We start from the raw sequence: 18,435 nt of genomic DNA, 5'->3' as shown, positions 1-18,435 counted from the left end.
ACCATAAATTATTATTGCATACAAAATTGACAAGATGTACATAAAAACAAATTCTATCAGTCTTACCACAAAAAAACTTTAGACAATGTTTAACTTTAAGCGCGGGTTCTCTTTAATCTGGTTTTGTCGTATTTCACATAGACAACTATTAAAATGACAGATCCCTGGTTTAAAGTTAGACTGTGTTTAAATTGTGTTCTGAAGAAATGTTGATACTTAGAGCTAGCGCGCAAGAGCAACTTTTGTCTCCGCAACTATTTTGTCATCCCATCTATGGGCTGGTAAGAAAGTGCGCGCAAGTAGCGACGCAACTCCCCATAGAGTTGATGGGAGAGACAAAATAGTTGCGGAGACAAAAGTTGCTCTTGCGCGCTAGCTCTAAGTATCAACATTTCGTCAGAACACAATTTAGCATTTAAAAAAAATTCAGGTTATAAAATAATTAATGTCCACGACAATTAAATTTAATAGTAATTCTTAAAAATAACTCCAGATGGCGCCAAATAAGTAAAAAAGGTGTAGATAGGTTACCAACACAACATTTGATCTTCAAACGGCACACTCGCACACGTCAAAGACGTCAAAGTGAGATGGCATGATTCAACTATCGTGAGCGAAAAAGAGACAACTGGAGTAAAAAGAGCAACTATGGAGTTTCTTGCCGGTTCTTCTCCATAGATACTGCTTTCCGAATCGGTGGTAAATGTTAAAAATATGTATTGACGATTCGAAAGTGCCTCTAGAAGAAGTCTAATTGAACAAATAAATGTTTGAGTTTGAAATGTGGCCAATTAGCTACTCCTGGAGCGCTAATAACCTATCTATACCTTTTAACTTATAAAATGCCATGTCCAATCTTTAAAGTATGCATGCCGAGCACACGTGTCAGAAGTAAAACTTCTTTAGTAAAATTCGATTTCGTAAATCGTCGCATTACTACATGACGTGACGGTATTGCCATGACGCGACCTTGAAATTTTACTCTCGACGCGCCTAAAGAAGGTTCACTTCAAAAACATTTACCATGATTTTAAATTGCACACAAATATTTACGGATTTTAAAAAATCACTTTCATTTTTTAATGGCAGTGTTTCTTGTACAATATTATAGTACATTGACAAGTTAAATTAAAAAAAATTGCTCAGAAATAACTGCACCGGTTTCGATAGAATTTCTTATATAGATAGGAATTTTGGATTTTTGTTATTAATTATTATACAGTAAAAAATAGCAAAGTGTAGTTATATTTATAAAAATACTAGCTTTCCGCCCGCGGCTTCGCCCGCGTTTTCAAAGAAAAACCCGCATAGTTCCCGTTCCCGAGGGATTTCCGGGATAAAACCTATCCTATCTCTCAAGTTGGATCGAACTGCACATGGTGTGCGAATTTTATTATAATCAGTTAAGTGGTTTAGGAGTCCATTGAGGACAAACATTGTGACACGAGATTTATATATATTAAGATTTACTAACATTATACACAATTGAACTACTGTATTAAAAATATTCAAATTTATACAAATTGTGCGTATGTCATTAATTAATGAATTATTATAACAATAATTCTCATTAAAAAACCTCATTCATTATTATTGATCAAAGAATTTTTATCAACCACCATGTCATAATGTAGAAAAACCATGTCAAAATGTAGAAAAAAAAACTTGCAGCAATATGTCTTTTTCATAAAAAAAAATCTCATAATTTTCTCTGTATCTATTTCAAAAGACAAACACATTGATAAATATAGTTTTCTTTCTTAAATACTTTAAACAAAAAAAATGAATTTCTTACAGTTTTTGTTTTACACATTGCCATTGCAGTCTAATATATTTTCGAGTTTTTTTTGTTTTTGTGCAATCCATTTATTTTCATCAATTAATTTAATTAAGTGAAGTCCCATGTCCCCTGGTGGGGTAAGGGGCAGATACATTATCCATACATCTGTTTCACCGATCGATTTTCTTTAGGGACAAGTAGGTGATCAGCCTTCTGTGTCCTGCCAGAACGAGACATTTTTTTTCTTCGTCTCCAACGGGAATCGAACCCAGGACCCCTCGGTGCTACGCTCACGCGTCAACCACTGTACCAAGGAGGAGGTCAATTAATTTAATTACCAAATCCTTAATATATTTTAAATGAAACATTTTTCATAATGAATAATTATTAATTTTACAGGGAACACCCTGTACATGCCGGTATTTACAAGTCCATAGAAAAAAGACACTGTTTTGAAAAAAAAAATATTAAAAAAAAAAATTAGGGATTTTAATTCTTTATATACAATGTTTTTCAGAAGTTTATTCAAACTTGAGCACAGAAATCAAAGTATATTCTAAATAAATTTCGTGTCTATCACTGCTCTAAGTTTCACCAAAAACACTACAACCGTTAGGGATATAAAACAGTGCCATACATATTATAATTAAATTGAGACGATTTATTCTTATTTATAAACATCACAATTAACTTAATATTATTATAATACAATTTATTACAAATTTTAGTCAGTCCCTATTTTTCCAACGAGGGGCCATTACATTTGTAAAAAAAAAAATTTGACGTAAAATTTAAAAAAAAAAACATGCTCAAATTATTTAGCACAATGATTAAATTAATTCCAAATATAAATATATAAACAGGATTTTTTTATCAGTCTTTTTGACACCAATCTATGGTCAAATAATATGCAATTTGCAATTGAACTATATGTCAATAAAATAATACAATACCTAAATCATAATAAGGAATTGCAAAGAAACAATGTTAATTTTAAATTGAGAAAAAAATTATAATACCTAATGCTCGAATTTTATTGAAAAAAACATTGAATTTACATCAATAATTAAAAATAATTTTTACATAAGAAATTCTCAAAATATTTTCCAATTTTTTATAGAAAAGGTCCCACAACCCCTCGCAGGGCCACTCGACCCCCGACCCCTATTCTGACATATCACAATTGTACAATAAATAACTATTAGTGTAAATCGATACACAACAATCGCTTAATTTAGTGGACGACACCTATACAATACCGAATTACTTAGCGCCTACACTTTATACACAAAAAAAAAACATCAGTAATTCATCAAAATTAAAATTCCTTTATCTAAAGTGTACAAAGTGCAAACACTAATATTTAACATTATTAATATGAGCAATCGAGTTTATAGGCGGTCCTGTAGACCCCTCACAACACCTTTACGGGGGTCAGTGTCAAACGATATTACTACTTAATACAAAATAAACAAATCATCAATATCTACATTTCAAACAAATAGCTTACTACACTATTCAATTGGTACATCTAGGGGTTCTACTTGACAAGCAAAATGACTCCCAACCCCCACATACAAACACTTATTATATAATCAGGGGTTCCGCGCCCCTGATCCTGAAGTCACAAAATATTTAATAAAATTATTTAGGGGTTCTTACCACCACACATACATTTACTTAGGTTTTCTAGTTAAGTTAGGGGCTCCATTCACGACATCGTACTACTGAACACAATCATTTAGGGGTTCCGACCCTGTACCACCAAGATCAAACACTTAGCGATCATACACAATAACTTAGTTGTCTCTGATATTGCACTATACACAATTTCTTAAGGGCTGTGTGTACTTAAGGGGTTCTGATCATGTATCACTGCACATAATTTACTACTTACAGCGTCCGACACTGCACTATACACACTTTAGGGGTTGCAACCCCCACACAATCCTTGAGGGGAATGTCTCTCCACTTAACACAATCACTTAGGGCTTTCAATCCCCACTTCACTTAGGGTCGACCTCATGACGAGTCACAATCACGGGGTTGCGCGATTTTCTTAACCCTGCCCCTGTACGATATAAACAGGGGGCTGGTTAACCCGCGCAGGCCCCGCTCGAAGGCCCTGTATTATTCGCGCAGGAGGCCCCTGGCCTTGGCGGTCAGCCGGCGGACCCTGCCCCGCGAGGAGATGGACACAGGGCCCGCCGGCCCGGGGCCTGCCGCAGGGCCCGTCGCAGGGCCCGCCGAGCCCCCGGAGCCCGGGGAACCCCCTGCGAACAGAAGCATCAGCCTGCTGGTCAATGGGAGTGCGTTTAAATTGTGTGTTATAGAATGTATATTGTTTATTGAATAAGAATGTGCATCGTTACGTTATCTATTATGTCCATAATAAAAATGTATGAGACGATAAAGTTGATCTTGTTATAGTATAAAAATATTAACGTAATTTATGTGCTGTTTTAATGATGCTTACAAGTACTTATTATTTTTGATTTATCAGCAATAACGACACAATATGGCACAGATTCATCATATATGAACATTCTCCTTTAAAAATAACTTATAAATAATATTTAAAACATTGCAATTTGCAACCCTGTTACAATTTTTACATTTTAATTTATGCTTTGGACCAATTTTCTCTTGCTTTTAAACATTAAACCATCAAAAACATTCATAAAAAATATCCTTACTCTCAAATTATAAAAATACATATTATTTTAATACATGTTTTTATTTTATCTAAAAATTACTAATTGGCTACCCAAATTTTTTTTATTTGTCCTTTGCCTGAAGGTTGCCTGGCAGAGATGGCTTTGAGCCATAAGGCCGCCATTTGTACATTTTGATTGGTTTTGTTGTACTTTTATTTTATAAGACTTTTGTACAATAAAGAGTACTTAAATAAATAAATAAATAAATATCTACATAAATAACATACCGTTATGATGCGACGCGTGGCCATTGAAGTAATTGTGATCGTTCGTGTGAGGAGCTGAACGTGCGTGCGATATACTCGGACCCTGTTAAAAGATAACACAAAAGATAGTATTAAAGATAGATAGATAGAAATTCGAACAACAAAAAATTAAAAAAAAAACATGTGTCACTCGGGGACTGCCGCGGTAAAGCTATTGAATGCTATGCCTTCAAGCCACACCTCCGCCCGTCGGAGTGGGGAGCGTGAGGTTTTTTCGTTACGGAATTTCTCGATACGGGCTCAAGGCCCACCATAGAAGCTATGCAAAAGCTTAAAAAATAATTTACTATATGCAACTTTACACAAATACGTCGAATCACGCGTGGTAGGTATAGGAAAAAGATGGCGCGAAACCGAAAAATGTCACGCGTAACGAAAAAATGTTACACTAAATTTTTTTCCAACCCCGATAAAGAAGTTTCACTTCAAAAAATGCAAATAATTACTATCTAGAAAGCATAAGTTATTTTTTTGTCCGTATTTTCAAAGTAAATTAAAAGTAAGGTCAGTATTATAGCGCCATAGGAAGCCTTCCTTGCCACCAGCACGTGGGCAATCGTTTAAGATTATGTTTTCATAGACAAAATGCTCACATTAGAGAAGCGGTATATGCCGGCTGCGCGAAGTTAGAAGATAACATGGATTTTCAGGAAAAATTAAGCAAAAAATTTTTGGCGCCATTTTGTTTAATTATTTTTTACGTGATCAGTGTTTGCACTTCGCGCTTAGTATATCGATAGTGGGACACCCTGTATATTAAAATGCTTATAATCACCGGTGGATGATGTCTCCTCTGCTGCCGTTTGCTGATGGCCGCTATGGAATCGTCTTCGCTATCTTCGTTGTAACGCCGCGGACTTCTGCGCTTGCGCAGGCTTACACCACCACTCTGTAATAAATACGTATTTATATGAAAAGGGATAATAAATATACAGTGGAATCCGTTTATAATGACATTGAAGGGGAATATAAAACACGTCATAATATACGGACGTCATACAAAGCATTTTGTAGAAAATAAACAATCTCCTGTTTTTGTTAGTAAGTATTTAATACAGAGAAACAAAATAGAGATGCCTACACATTGAGACTCAAACAAAAAAAAAATGTTGTGTGGTTTTATGAAACCACGGTAAAAGTGAAACTTTTTTTCACACTATAGACATTTAACTAAAAATTATCGTATTTATACGATAATTATCGTACGTATCGTGCATCACGCGACATGCGCTACACAGACCAAAAAGTTTGAGACGATGTAATAAAAGTTTCACTTTAAAAAGTGTTGTCGGATATCACAATTTTCCCAAACAGAAATTAATGTTGAAAGTTTTAGAATTCATTTCGGTCAGTATATCCGGACAATTCATTAAAAATTGGTCACAATAAACGACATGTCACTATAGACGAAGTCATTTTATCCGACTTTTATTAAAAATGTTATATGAAAACCTAATTTTGCTGTGTAATACGTCATAATAAGCGGTTGGTCAATATAACCAGAGTCATAATGGATTCTACTGTATTTTAAAGCAAGTAAAATATATTATCAAACTATATTATATATAATACTAATATAAAATATATGTAATACTTATATAAATAAACTGACCCGGTGTTGTTGCGGCCGTCTCGAAGGACCAGCCTCCACCTCGCCTTCTTGTCTTTGCCTGGAATTATATACGTACATAATATATTATCATTGTTATGTAACTATTTAATAATTCAATAGACAATAGACAAACATTTATTCACAAAAATAACACATTATTACAACAGCTGACAATCACAATAATTAAACATAGAAAAAATACAAATAAAAAACACGAAACACATATGACAATTCTATACATAATAAATAAATAAGTAAATAGGTTGCTAGTAAGTGTTATGGCTGTGAAAGGGTCCTGGCTCAGCATATGTCATGAGTCGACTGACTCATGACGCTGTTGATTCTGCCAGAACCCAGAAGGCAGATGGAACCAAAAAAGGAAAAAAAAAAGAAAAAACTAACCAGAAGTAAATAAAAAAATAATTTAATAGGCAATATAAATAGATATAATATAATATTATAAATTAATATAGTATTATTTACTAATTAATTCAGTTTTATAATTCTCTTAGTAATATATTAGGCCGGTTGCAGAGCTTCACCGACCATCAGTGCTTACGTCCGTCAGTCGCGCTTGTCATATGTATGGAAATTCGCGTGCGTATGGTCGGTCTAGCTATGAACGGTTTTATGAATTTCCATACATATGACAAGCGCGACTGACGTACGCACTGACGGTCGGTCAAGCTCTGCAACCAGCCATAGTTTGCTGTGCAAAAGAAATATAAGGAAAAATACGCATAGGATATGTTCTAGTTTTCAAGGTTAAGCTAAGGTTAGTAAATTCAGTCAGTCTGGTAATTTAATAATCAATACAGTCTTAACAAAACAAAACTGTTTACTATGTGCTTTATTACAACACATAATGCGCTGAAAATCGCTGCGACGTTTTTTACGTCACAGTTGTTCACCGAGTGAATTCCCCTTTTAATGGTATCATGCTTCAGACTACACACTTCAATGTGTATTTTTTATACCATGTAATAACTGTTTTCTAATTATAACTGTAATTTAATACCATATCAGTTAGTGTGTGCCATTAAATAAATGTTTCTTTCTTTCTTTCTGATCACTATAATATTTACACTGTCTGACCTTTACACACTAGACCTTTACGGTCTGATCACACCACATCTACACAGTCTGGTCCCACCCCAACCGTCTGACCCACACACCACATACCTGTACAACAGCAGCGGCGTTTCATCATCAGTCGAATAGCCGGGATGATACGAACGGTCCGACTCGTATCTCCCGCCAGACCGCCAGCCAGACTGCCAGCCAGACGACGAAGATGATAGAGAGCCGTCGGTGAACCGTTCACGCGTTCTGAGAATTACAAATATTAAATCGAAAGTTAGGTCTAACATAACATATTATTTTATTAATAATAAAATAAGTATTTCACAATGTCACAATGATATCAATTTACTGAAGATTTAATATTGTAACAAAAGTATTAAATAAAACAACATTGACCTTCTGCTACATTGTTTAATTTTTTGCTGGCGGTGCAAGTTCTGTCCTGCACCTCTTTAGCAGGTGCTTGGATGTATTTAGCCGTTCATAGTGTGTTCGTTTTGATTTTAATTTTTGTTAACGTATTATAATTTATAACTATGTATATAATCATTCAATGTATGCTTTGGTATTTTAACTGTTAGTACAATGAATGTTTCAATAAATGAATAAACAAATAAATAAATAAAAAAATACCTACAATGTCAAAGCCTAAGATAAATTTTCAATTAGATCTTTTAGAGCTAGCGCGCAAGAGCAACTTTTGTCTCCGCAACTATTTAGTCTCTCCCATCAACTCTATGGGCTAGTAAGAAAATGCGCGCATGTAGCAACGCAACCTCCCCATAGAGTTGATGGGAGAGACAAAATAGTTGCGGAGACAAAAGTTGCTCTTGCGGTAGCTCTTATACAATGAACTTTACCATACATATTATATTCGAATCAATGAAATACTCACGCAAACTTGAATCGATTTATCGTGAGTATCGATTAATTTATCGTGAGTATCGATTAATTTATCGTGAGTATCGACTAAGGCATATCTATTTACGTCGCGAAGCCAAATGTCCAAAACGGGTATTATTCTCCATGAGTACAATTTTCATAATTAAAATCCCTGTGTACTTTTTTAAATAAATCCTTCTTTTACCCTACTTTCAACAACGACATGTTTTTCACTACATAGTATAAAAAAAGACGCTTTCTCAGTCCGTATGTCCCTTTGTATGCTTAAATCTTTGAAACTACGCAACGGATTTCGATGCGGTTTTTTTTAATAGATAGAGTGATTCAAGAGGCAGGTTTTAGTGTATAATTTATTTGTTTTTAGACGTTTAGTAAGCTAGAATTTAATAAATCAACAATATAACTCACCGTTTGTGCGGTCGGTTAACAGCTGTGTGTTCGCCCGAACTGCCCGAACTGCGGAGGCGTCGACGTTTTCGAGAAATGCTCTATGGACAGACATACATACAGATTTAATGTCACAGAATGCGTATAGTTATATTATACGGACAAACGAGATTACAAATCTATACTAATATTATAAAGCTGAAGAGTTTGTTTGAACACGCTAATCTCAGGAACTACTGGTCCGATTTGAAAAATTCTTTCGGTGTTAGATAGCCCATTTATCGAGGAAGGGTATAGGCTATATATCATCACGCTACGACCAACAGGGGTGGAGCCACGCGGGTGAAACCGGGTGGCAAAGCTAGTAAATAAATTAAATATAAATACCTGATCATGTCTGTGCCGTCGAGTTCGTGTTGGTGGTGGCTCATAAGTCACTTCTACTTCGTCTTCTGCCAATTCTTCTTCCACCACCTGTAGAGGGGGGGGTTTTAGTTTGTCTGTTTGTTTGGCGGTAGGTACGTAAACTCAAACATTTATGACGTGTAACTTCTTTAGGCACGTTGAGTGTAAAATAAAATTTCAATGTCGCGTCATGGCAATACCGTCACGTTATGGAGTAAGGTGACGATTTTGGTATCTTTGAATCTTGCCAAAGAAGTTTCACTTCTGGCACGTGTGCTCGGCGCACACGCTCTATGCTACAATTAAGTAGAAATCAAAGATGTTCCACAACACCTACGAATAAATAAATAAATTTATACAATACTAGCGGTCCGCCCGCGGCTTTGCCCGCGCAGTCAAAGAAAAACCCGCAGTTCCCTTTCCCGTGGGATTTCCGGGATTGCGTCATTTGAAAAGTAGCCTTTCTCGGGTATTAAAATATCTCCATACCATATTTCATGAAAATTGGTTCAGTAGTTTAGGCGTGATTGAGTAACAGACAGACAGACAGAGTTACTTTCGCATTTATAATATTAGTATTGATTTCCACATCACCTGTATCCTGGAATACGCGCTGGAATCGGAACTGCTCCCGTCCGGAATTTCCGCGAGCCTCACCTCGTTCTCCGACTCCGTGTCTATTCCGTTTGTTGCTACGAACGCTGGGAAATACATATAAAATTATATTTATTTTATCTCTACCAATAATAAAATTTGAGTTAGTATCTTTCATAATATTATATACTAGCTGCTCCGCGCGGTTTCACCCCCGTGGCTCCGCTCCTGTTGGTCTTAGCGTGATGATATATAGCCTATAGCCTTCCTCGATAAATGAGCTATCTAACACCGAAAGAATTTTTCAAATCGGACCAGTAGTTCCCGAGATTAGCGCGTTCAAACAAACAAACAAACTCTTCAGCTTTATAATATTAGTATAGATTGTTAGACGTAACTTTTGATTTAATATTTTTGTAGATGAATAGTTGTCATTATTTCCTGTCAAAACATGTTTAGCTGTCGAAAACTATAAATTGCCGCTTCCTTTGAATCGTGGCGCATTCGTACTAATTATTGTTTATACGACGTTCGACCCAACTACCCTCACTTTGCTAATAGTCATTGACTCGCTGTGATTTGTTATCAACTACCTACATCAATTAGGTAGCTGTGTAGAATCGCAGTACGTTCTTATTACATTCAAACTAATATTTAAACCGGCCTCTTGCGTGTAATTTCTTATTCGTTGTGTGCGCGATGACAGCGCCCCTAGTGGCCGCAACTATTAAGGGCTTGTCATCTGTCAAATCATTTCAACTGATGTCAACTAGATGATAAGATATTTTTGTGATATTGATTTTCGACTAGTTTTTCAACGAAATTGAAAAAAATAGTGTAAAAAGTGAGTGTGTATATTATACCTAGCGATTTTCTCCCTGGTGAAAAATAATTTTTTCTCTTCACAGCTACTATCCATTTTTGTCTTTGCTGTAATGTCCACTTTGATGTTGGCAACGAATTAAACTTGCAGGAACTGTTTTTCCCATTGTTTTTACAATTTACGAGACAGCATGTACTATGACCCATATCGCTAATTTTTATGTTTTTACTTAAAATTATAAAGGAAGTTATGAAAATAAAGCAATTTGACACATGACAGCCCAGAATTAATTCACATTTCTGCCACGTCGTGCGCTACGGTCGATTTGCCGTTCCCTACCACCCACTTCGCACATAGCCAATACTTTAATAGTCCGTTTGTGAAAAGTAACCACTCAAACTCAAACATTTATTTATTCAATTAGACTTCTTTAAGAAGCACTTTTGAATCGTCATTACATATTTTTAACATTTACCACCGATTCGGAAAGCAGTATCTACGGAGAAGAACCGGCAAGAAACTCCATAGTCACTCTTTTAAATCATGTCAGTTTTACAATTTAATTTTACAAAATACATAATACAGGACTTTTATTGAAACATAGCTGATGTCATAAGGAGATGAAGATACTTTTCATCCTGGTTTCCTAAAGATACTTTCTTCTTTCTTGGTATACTGATATATCCCATAGTAAAATTGGGGTTAAAACGAAAAATTTATATTCTACTAGTGGTCCGCCCCAGCTTCGCCCATGGTACATATTTCGCAATAAAAGGTATCCTATGTTCTATCTCAGGGTCTAAATATTGTCTGTGCCAAATTTCATCAAAATCGGTTGAGAGGATTAAGCGAGTAAGCGTAACAGACAGACAGAGTTACTTTCGCATTTATAATGTAGGGATTCTTCAAAAGTGTCTCATATTTAAAGCGTTTGAATGCTATAAAAACAAATATCAAACTATAATTAATAAAAATATATCTCACTTGGCGGCACACGACTTGACGTACTCGCTACGGGACCGTTTTTGCTCTTCTTTCCCACTCCTTTGCCTGAAAACAAAAAATTAAATGAATTCATCACTTTCTGTTCCTATATCCTTATGTATGCTTAAATATTTAAAACTACGCAACGCTACGATTTTGATGCGGTTTTTTTAATAGTGTTAGAAACAAATCTCCAGCTGGCAACCCAAACCGGGGTGGTTATAATAACTGCGTTAAAAACAACCGACTTCAAACTTGCACTTGCAACATTTATAAATACAGACAAAAATGCTCATAAAATAAAAACTATTGGGCCTAGCCGAATAAAATTTTTATGGGACCAATTCGACACCATCCCGCATCGAACAAAAAAAGAATCACGTAAATCGATTCAGAAACCTCGCAAACATACCGGCCGAATTGATAACCTCCTCCTTTTTTTGAAGTCGGTTAAAAATGAGTCGAGCAGCTAATTTGTCACTTTGCATTTGGCTCTCAGGCGTTATTTTCGAAGAAGGTTTTATTATACCATTTATTAGATTTTATACAAGCTGGTTAATTAATATATTAAATAAAATAACCTTTAGTATGCGCATTCATCGGCGCATCACTTTCCCACGAGTCGCCTACGTTCCGCTCGCGTTCACACACACACACAAATAATACACTAACACACACCGATCTATCACCGAAAGAATTTTCAACCAGTAGTTCCCGAGATTGACGAATAAAAATTGGTTGTCTGTAAAGTCGGCTTAATGACGATAGTTGAACGTGACAACGATTGTCCTTCTTTGTCGCTCATTCCGCGCTCTCGCTTGCACTGGAACGCCTCAGAGCGAGGTAACGCCGTATGAGTCATGTTTTTTCGGGCGTGCAGCCGGCTCTATCGAATTATAAGACGTTGTCACGTCAATAAAAATAATGAATATGTCCATGTCTATGAAAAGGATGAGAAATAAACGTTATTATTTTTATAGGTTACCTTTCGTTTGCGCATTCAACGGAGCATCGCTGTCCCACGAGTCGTCCCGCCTTCGCTACATATATATACACACACACACACGACCAAACCCTTTCTAACAGGTTGGGTCACCATATAGTATACTAGCTATCCACCCGCGGCTTCGCCCGCGTATTCAAAGAAAAACCCGCATAGTTCTCGCTCCCGTGGGATTTCTGGGATAAAACCTATTCTATGTGTTAATCCAAGTTACCCTCTATATGTGTGCTAAATTTCATTGTAATCGGTTCAGTAGTATTTGCGTGAAAGAGTAACATACACACACATACTCACTAACTTTCGCATTTATAATATGAATAGGACACATAGGTAGGTTTTAAACAAAAAGGTGGGCTGACGATATAGTGAAGGTATTGGGAAGAACAGAAAAGAATGGCGTGCCCATGAAGAGGCCTACACTCAACTTTGGGTTAAACCGGGCTGAGAAAGAAAGAAACAAACAAACAAAAAGGGGCGAAACCGCGGATGTAAAGCTAGTTTGTATAAATTTTTTTGAAAGATGGAGATTATCCTTGTTTTCAGCCATAAAATTAATAAAATACACAAATATTATTATTTCATACTATTTACATATTATATTTTATATTTGGTACGCTGAACTTCCTCGAATGGATCTTGGCAGAATACCAGCGCTATGGTTCGAAGAACTATGGCATTGTGCTGAGCCAAGACCTTTTCAGGGAATATTGCTTGTATTTTTTCTTTTATGTCAATGTAATTTTAGTTTTTAAGTATATATATAATTTTTAAATTGTTCAGTTTTAAGAATTATAGTAATAATTTCTTGAATAAATGATAAATAAATAAAAAATAACCTTTTTTTTTAAACTTTTGACGACGCGGTTGGCGCAGTGGTAAAGTAACTGCCTACTGAGCCGACGGTCCCGGGTTCGATCCCCGGTCAGGGCAAATATTTGTGTGATGAACTCATTTATTTGTTCTTGGGTCTGGGTGTTATTATCTTAATATATATAAATCTCGTGTCACAATGTTTGTCCTCAATGGCCTCCTAAACCACTTAACCGATTATAATAAAATTCGCACACCATGTGCAGTTCGATCCAACTTGAGAGATAGGATAGTTTAAATCTCAAATCGTTTTAGAGAAAGCAGGCGAAGCCGCGGGCGGTAAGCTAATCTATATATGTATTTATTAAATATTACATTTATCGTCGCCTAGTACCCACAACACAAGCCTTAATTGAGCTTACTGTGGGACTAGGTTGATTTGTGTAATAATGTCCTATAATATTTATTTATTACCTTTAGTATGCGCATTGAGCGGAGCATCGCTGTCCCACGAGTCGTCCCGCGTCCGCTCGCATCGAGCCGCGCGACGCGATGCGACCGCGAGCGTCTCGCACTCCGAACTGGATGACGCGTTCTTGTGCTGCATGTCGCCGTTCGTTTCCACTGCAATTGAGTATTTGAATAATTTTTTTTTGTGCTAAATGGAAAGATTATATATTAGTTTTATAACAAAACTATTTTTTTAATTTTTTTTTTGCAATAATTCAAAAGTTATTTCAAAATAAAAATTAGTCTTTGAATTCGGTACCGAAAACACACCGACAACTCCCGAAGCGTCACCCGGACGCGTGTGACGTCATAATGTTAGTTTTCACACATTGCAGTTGATACAAAAACGTATACAACTAAAACATTTTGACGTCACATCTATGGTGACCAGTCATGGCGCGTTTATAGTCACGTGATTTTAATTTAAATTTCATCAATTTTTAATTGCTTATAATTAATTGAAAAACATTTTTTTTGAGTTTTTTGCATTAAATATCAATATTATTAATAATAAAGTTTTAAAATACATGCAAAAAATCAATATTTTTTTTTATTCAAATACTCAATTGAGATAGAAAATTGTTGTTTTATATGGCAATGTTGATATGTTGATGTAGTACTTTTAATGACCTATGTATGTCGCTGGGTGGTATAATAGACATAAATTTTGATTCAATTATAGTTTTTCGCAAAAAAATTACAAATTTCTTGTTTGGCACAAAAATTCAGTAGAAGAAATTATGTTGAACGATTTATTTTTTCTATTCTTTTAATTAAATTTATTTAAGCACTTAAAACAACAGTAACGTAATTATATTATAAGTTTTCTTGTGCATACCTGTAATTGGTGTATATGTTACAGTCAAAACCCTGAACCAGTCAATAACGTTATTGACCGGTAAAATCAGTTAATAAGGATATTGACTAAGGGCGTCGGTTAATATCCTTATTAACTGATTTTATCTGATTAAACCAGTTAATAACGTTATTGACTAAGGGCATCGGTCAATATCCTTATTAACTGATTTTAAGTCGAGACATCTAGTCAATATAGGTTTTAACCGACGGTGCCCAGTCAAAACTCATAAAAAGTTAAGGACGTTAGTGAAATTATACTAGAAAATCATTTAAAAAGGTTCATAAAACTTTTTAAAGTGCAATATTTAAGACTTTTATGTTTTATTAATTATTAATTCGGGGTATTGTTTGTAAACTGCAACCGCGCGAGAATACGTGCCCCAAAATATTTTTGAAGATGGCAATTGTGTTTTAATAACAACTAGGTTTCCGCCCGCAGCTTCGCCCGCGCAGTCAAAAAAAAACCGCATAGTTCCCGTTCCCGTGGGATTTCCGGGATTGCGTTAGTTTCTGATTTGATGGAGTGACCTACAGGTGTACTTCGAAGACTGCTACTGGAACTATTATACGAGTAGAGCTAGGTGTGCCGAGTTTGGGCTCGTTTTGTTAGTTATGTTGAGACCTTACCTCTGGACTTGATGGAGCGACCTGCAGGTGTACTTCGAAGACTGCTACTGGAACTATTATACGAGTAGAGCTAGGTGTGCCGAGTTTGGGCTCGTTTTGTTAGTTATGTTGAGACCTTACCTCTGGACTTGATGGAGTGACCTGCAGGTGTACTTCGAAGACTGCTACTGGATCTAATAGACGAGTAGAGCTAGGAATGCCGAGTATGGGCTCGTTTTATTAGTTATGTCGAGACCTTACCTCCGGACTTTATGGAGTGACCGGCATGTGTTCTTCGAAGACTGCTACTGGAACTAATAGACGAGTAGAGCTAGGTGTGCCGAGTTTGGGCTTGTTTTGTTAGTTGCGTTGAGACCTTACCTCCTGGCTTGATGGAGTGACCTGCACGAGGTAAGGTCTCAACGTAACTAACAAAACAAGCCCAAACTTCGAAGTACACCTGCAGGTCACTCCATCAAGTCCGGAGGTAAGGTCTCAACATAACTAACAAAACGAGCCCAAACTCGGCACACCTAGCTCTACTCGTATAATAGTTCCAGTAGCAGTATTCGAAGTACACCTGCAGGTCATTCCATCAAGTCCGGAGGTAAGGTCTCAACATAACTAATAAAACGAGCCCAAAATCGGTACACCTAGCTCTACTCGTCTATTAGTTCCAGTAGCAGTCTTCGAAGTACACCTGCAGGTCACTCCATCAAGTCCGGAGGTAAGGTCTCAACATAACTAACAAAACGAGCCCAAACTCGGCACACCTAGCTCTGCTCGTCTGTTAGTTCTAGTAGCAGTCTTCGAAGTACACCTGCAGGTCACTCCATCAAGTCCGGAGGTAAGGTCTCAACATAACTAACAAAACGTGCCCAAACTCGGTAAATCTAGCTCTGCTCGTCTGTTAGTTCCAGTAGCAGTCTTCGAAGTACACCTGCAAGTCACTCCATCAAGCCAGGAGGTAAGGTCTCAACGTAACTAGCAAAACAAGCCCAAACTCGGCACACCTAGCTCTACTCGTCTATTAGTTCTAGTAGCAGTCTTCGAAGTACACCTGCAGGTCACTCCATCAAGTCCGGAGGTAAGGTCTCGACATAACTAACAAAACGAGCCCATACTCGGCATTCCTAGCTCTACTCGTCTATTAGATCCAGTAGCAGTCTTCGAAGTAAACCTGCAGGTCACTCCATCAAATCAGAAACTAACGCAATCCCGGAAATCCCACGGGAACGGGAACTATGCGGTTTTTCTTTGACTGCGCGGGCGAAGCTGCGGGCGGAAACCTAGTTGTTATTAAAACACAATTGCCATCTTCAAAAATATTTTGGGGCACGTATTCTCGCGCGGTTGCAGTTTACAAACAATACCCCGAATTAATAATTAATAAAACATAAAAGTCTTAAATATTGCACTTTAAAAAGTTTTATGAACCTTTTTAAATGATTTTCTAGTATAATTTCACTAACGTCCTTAACTTTTTATGAGTTTTGACTGGGCACCGTCGGTTAAAACCTATATTGACTAGATGTCTCGACTTAAAATCAGTTAATAAGGATATTGACCGATGCCCTTAGTCAATAACGTTATTAACTGGTTTAATCAGATAAAATCAGTTAATAAGGATATTAACCGACGCCCTTAGTCAATATACTTATTAACTGATTTTACCGGTCAATAACGTTATTGACTGGTTCAGGGTTTTGACTGTAACATATACATCATATTAATATTCGATAGTTGTTTAGTTTTAATTGTGATAATTTTCATGTGTACTCTGTTGGTATGTCTAAATTAAATTAAATAAATAAAATAAATAAATTGTCTGTATTATAGATTTATTAGTCCGTATTAGTTTGAAGTATGTTTTGTTCATTCGTTCCTATGTTCACTCGCTCGCTCTCTTGCTCTGTACTGTGTAACGATGTAACATGTAATGTAACTAAGTTGTAAAGAAAAATTAAAAAGCTGCTCGAAATCTTCGTTTCATTTTTAAAACAACATCAAAAATTATTATTGGTGTATTTTAAAAAACGAAAAACCAATTATTTTTTTCAAATTTGTATTAAGGGGTGTTAAGCGGTCAGCGAAAATTCTATTCGCGCCTGTGGTGAGAGGTGAGGGGGTCCGACAGCGGGCGAAACCGCGGGCGGTAAGCTAGTGTAAAATAAGTAGGGCGTTATAAAATCATTATAGAGACAACATACAGTCGTCATGTAGACATTATAACATAGTCTTGTTATTTTATTTATAAGTTACTAGCTTTCCACCCGCGGCTTCGCCCACGCAGTCAAAGAAAAACCCGCATAGTTCCCGTTCCCGTGGGATTTCCGGGATAAAACATATCCTATGTCCTTTCTCAGGTATCAAAATATCTCCATACCAAATTTCATGCAAATTGGTTCAATTGTTACGGCGTGATTGAGTAACAGACAGACAGACAGAGTTACTTTCGCATTTATAATATCAAGTATGGATTTTATCCAAACTCTGACAAACGGGACCTTATTTTTTAAATATTCATTTATTACATACAACACTAAATATTCAGTTTAAAAACTGCTACTTCTTCACAAAATCTCACCGGTATCCTTCCTCCTGCGCGTACGTCGCACATGTCGATCCCGTCTCGTGGAGCGTCTAGTGCTTCTAGTGTCTATGGGCATGCGCGACCATAGAGCTTCGAACAGGGACGATAGACGCACCGTCATTGAGTATATCTGGAATTGATTTTGTGTGTGAAATTGGGCACGTACAATGTACATCTTAATATATATATAAATCTCGTGTCACAATGTTTGTCTTCAATGGACTCCTAAACCACATAGCCGATTATAATAAAATTCGCACACCATGTGCAGTTCGATCCAACTTGAGAGATAGGATAGTTTAAATTTCAAATAGATTTAGAGAAAGCGGGCGAAGCCGCGGGCGGTAAGCTAGTTATAATATATAGATTTGGGCATATATTGTATTTGTTTCCTTATGTAGAGTGAAATGATTGAGTGCATGATGTGCGGAGATGTGAGGAGATTTATTATAAATTTTTATTCAATTTTAAAGCATAATTTGTAACCTAAATGTAATGCAC

The 18,435-nt window shown here is 36.4% G+C and overlaps 1 protein-coding gene across 1 annotated transcript in view; it reads right to left on the bottom strand.

Moving 5' to 3' along the window:
- Positions 1–2,815: 2,815 nt before the first annotated feature.
- The window catches only part of LOC123702255 (PH-interacting protein), a 46,660-nt gene continuing 31,040 nt past the window's right edge, over positions 2,816–18,435 (bottom strand). The window contains exons 33-43 of the mRNA XM_045649947.1: positions 17,929–18,064; positions 13,842–13,991; positions 11,555–11,620; positions 9,748–9,854; positions 9,136–9,222; positions 8,770–8,849; positions 7,558–7,704; positions 6,376–6,433; positions 5,539–5,652; positions 4,725–4,806; positions 2,816–4,053 (exon numbers count right to left, since the gene is read on the bottom strand). Coding sequence (XP_045505903.1) covers positions 3,911–4,053; positions 4,725–4,806; positions 5,539–5,652; positions 6,376–6,433; positions 7,558–7,704; positions 8,770–8,849; positions 9,136–9,222; positions 9,748–9,854; positions 11,555–11,620; positions 13,842–13,991; positions 17,929–18,064 — 1,170 coding nt within the window. The 3' untranslated portion in view covers positions 2,816–3,910. The remainder of the gene's footprint in view (positions 4,054–4,724; positions 4,807–5,538; positions 5,653–6,375; positions 6,434–7,557; positions 7,705–8,769; positions 8,850–9,135; positions 9,223–9,747; positions 9,855–11,554; positions 11,621–13,841; positions 13,992–17,928; positions 18,065–18,435) is intronic.

This window comes from Colias croceus, chromosome 23 (genome assembly GCF_905220415.1).
Source record: "Colias croceus chromosome 23, ilColCroc2.1".
Lineage (NCBI taxonomy): Eukaryota > Metazoa > Arthropoda > Insecta > Lepidoptera > Pieridae > Colias > Colias croceus.
This window is presented reverse-complemented; position numbering and strand designations above follow the sequence as displayed.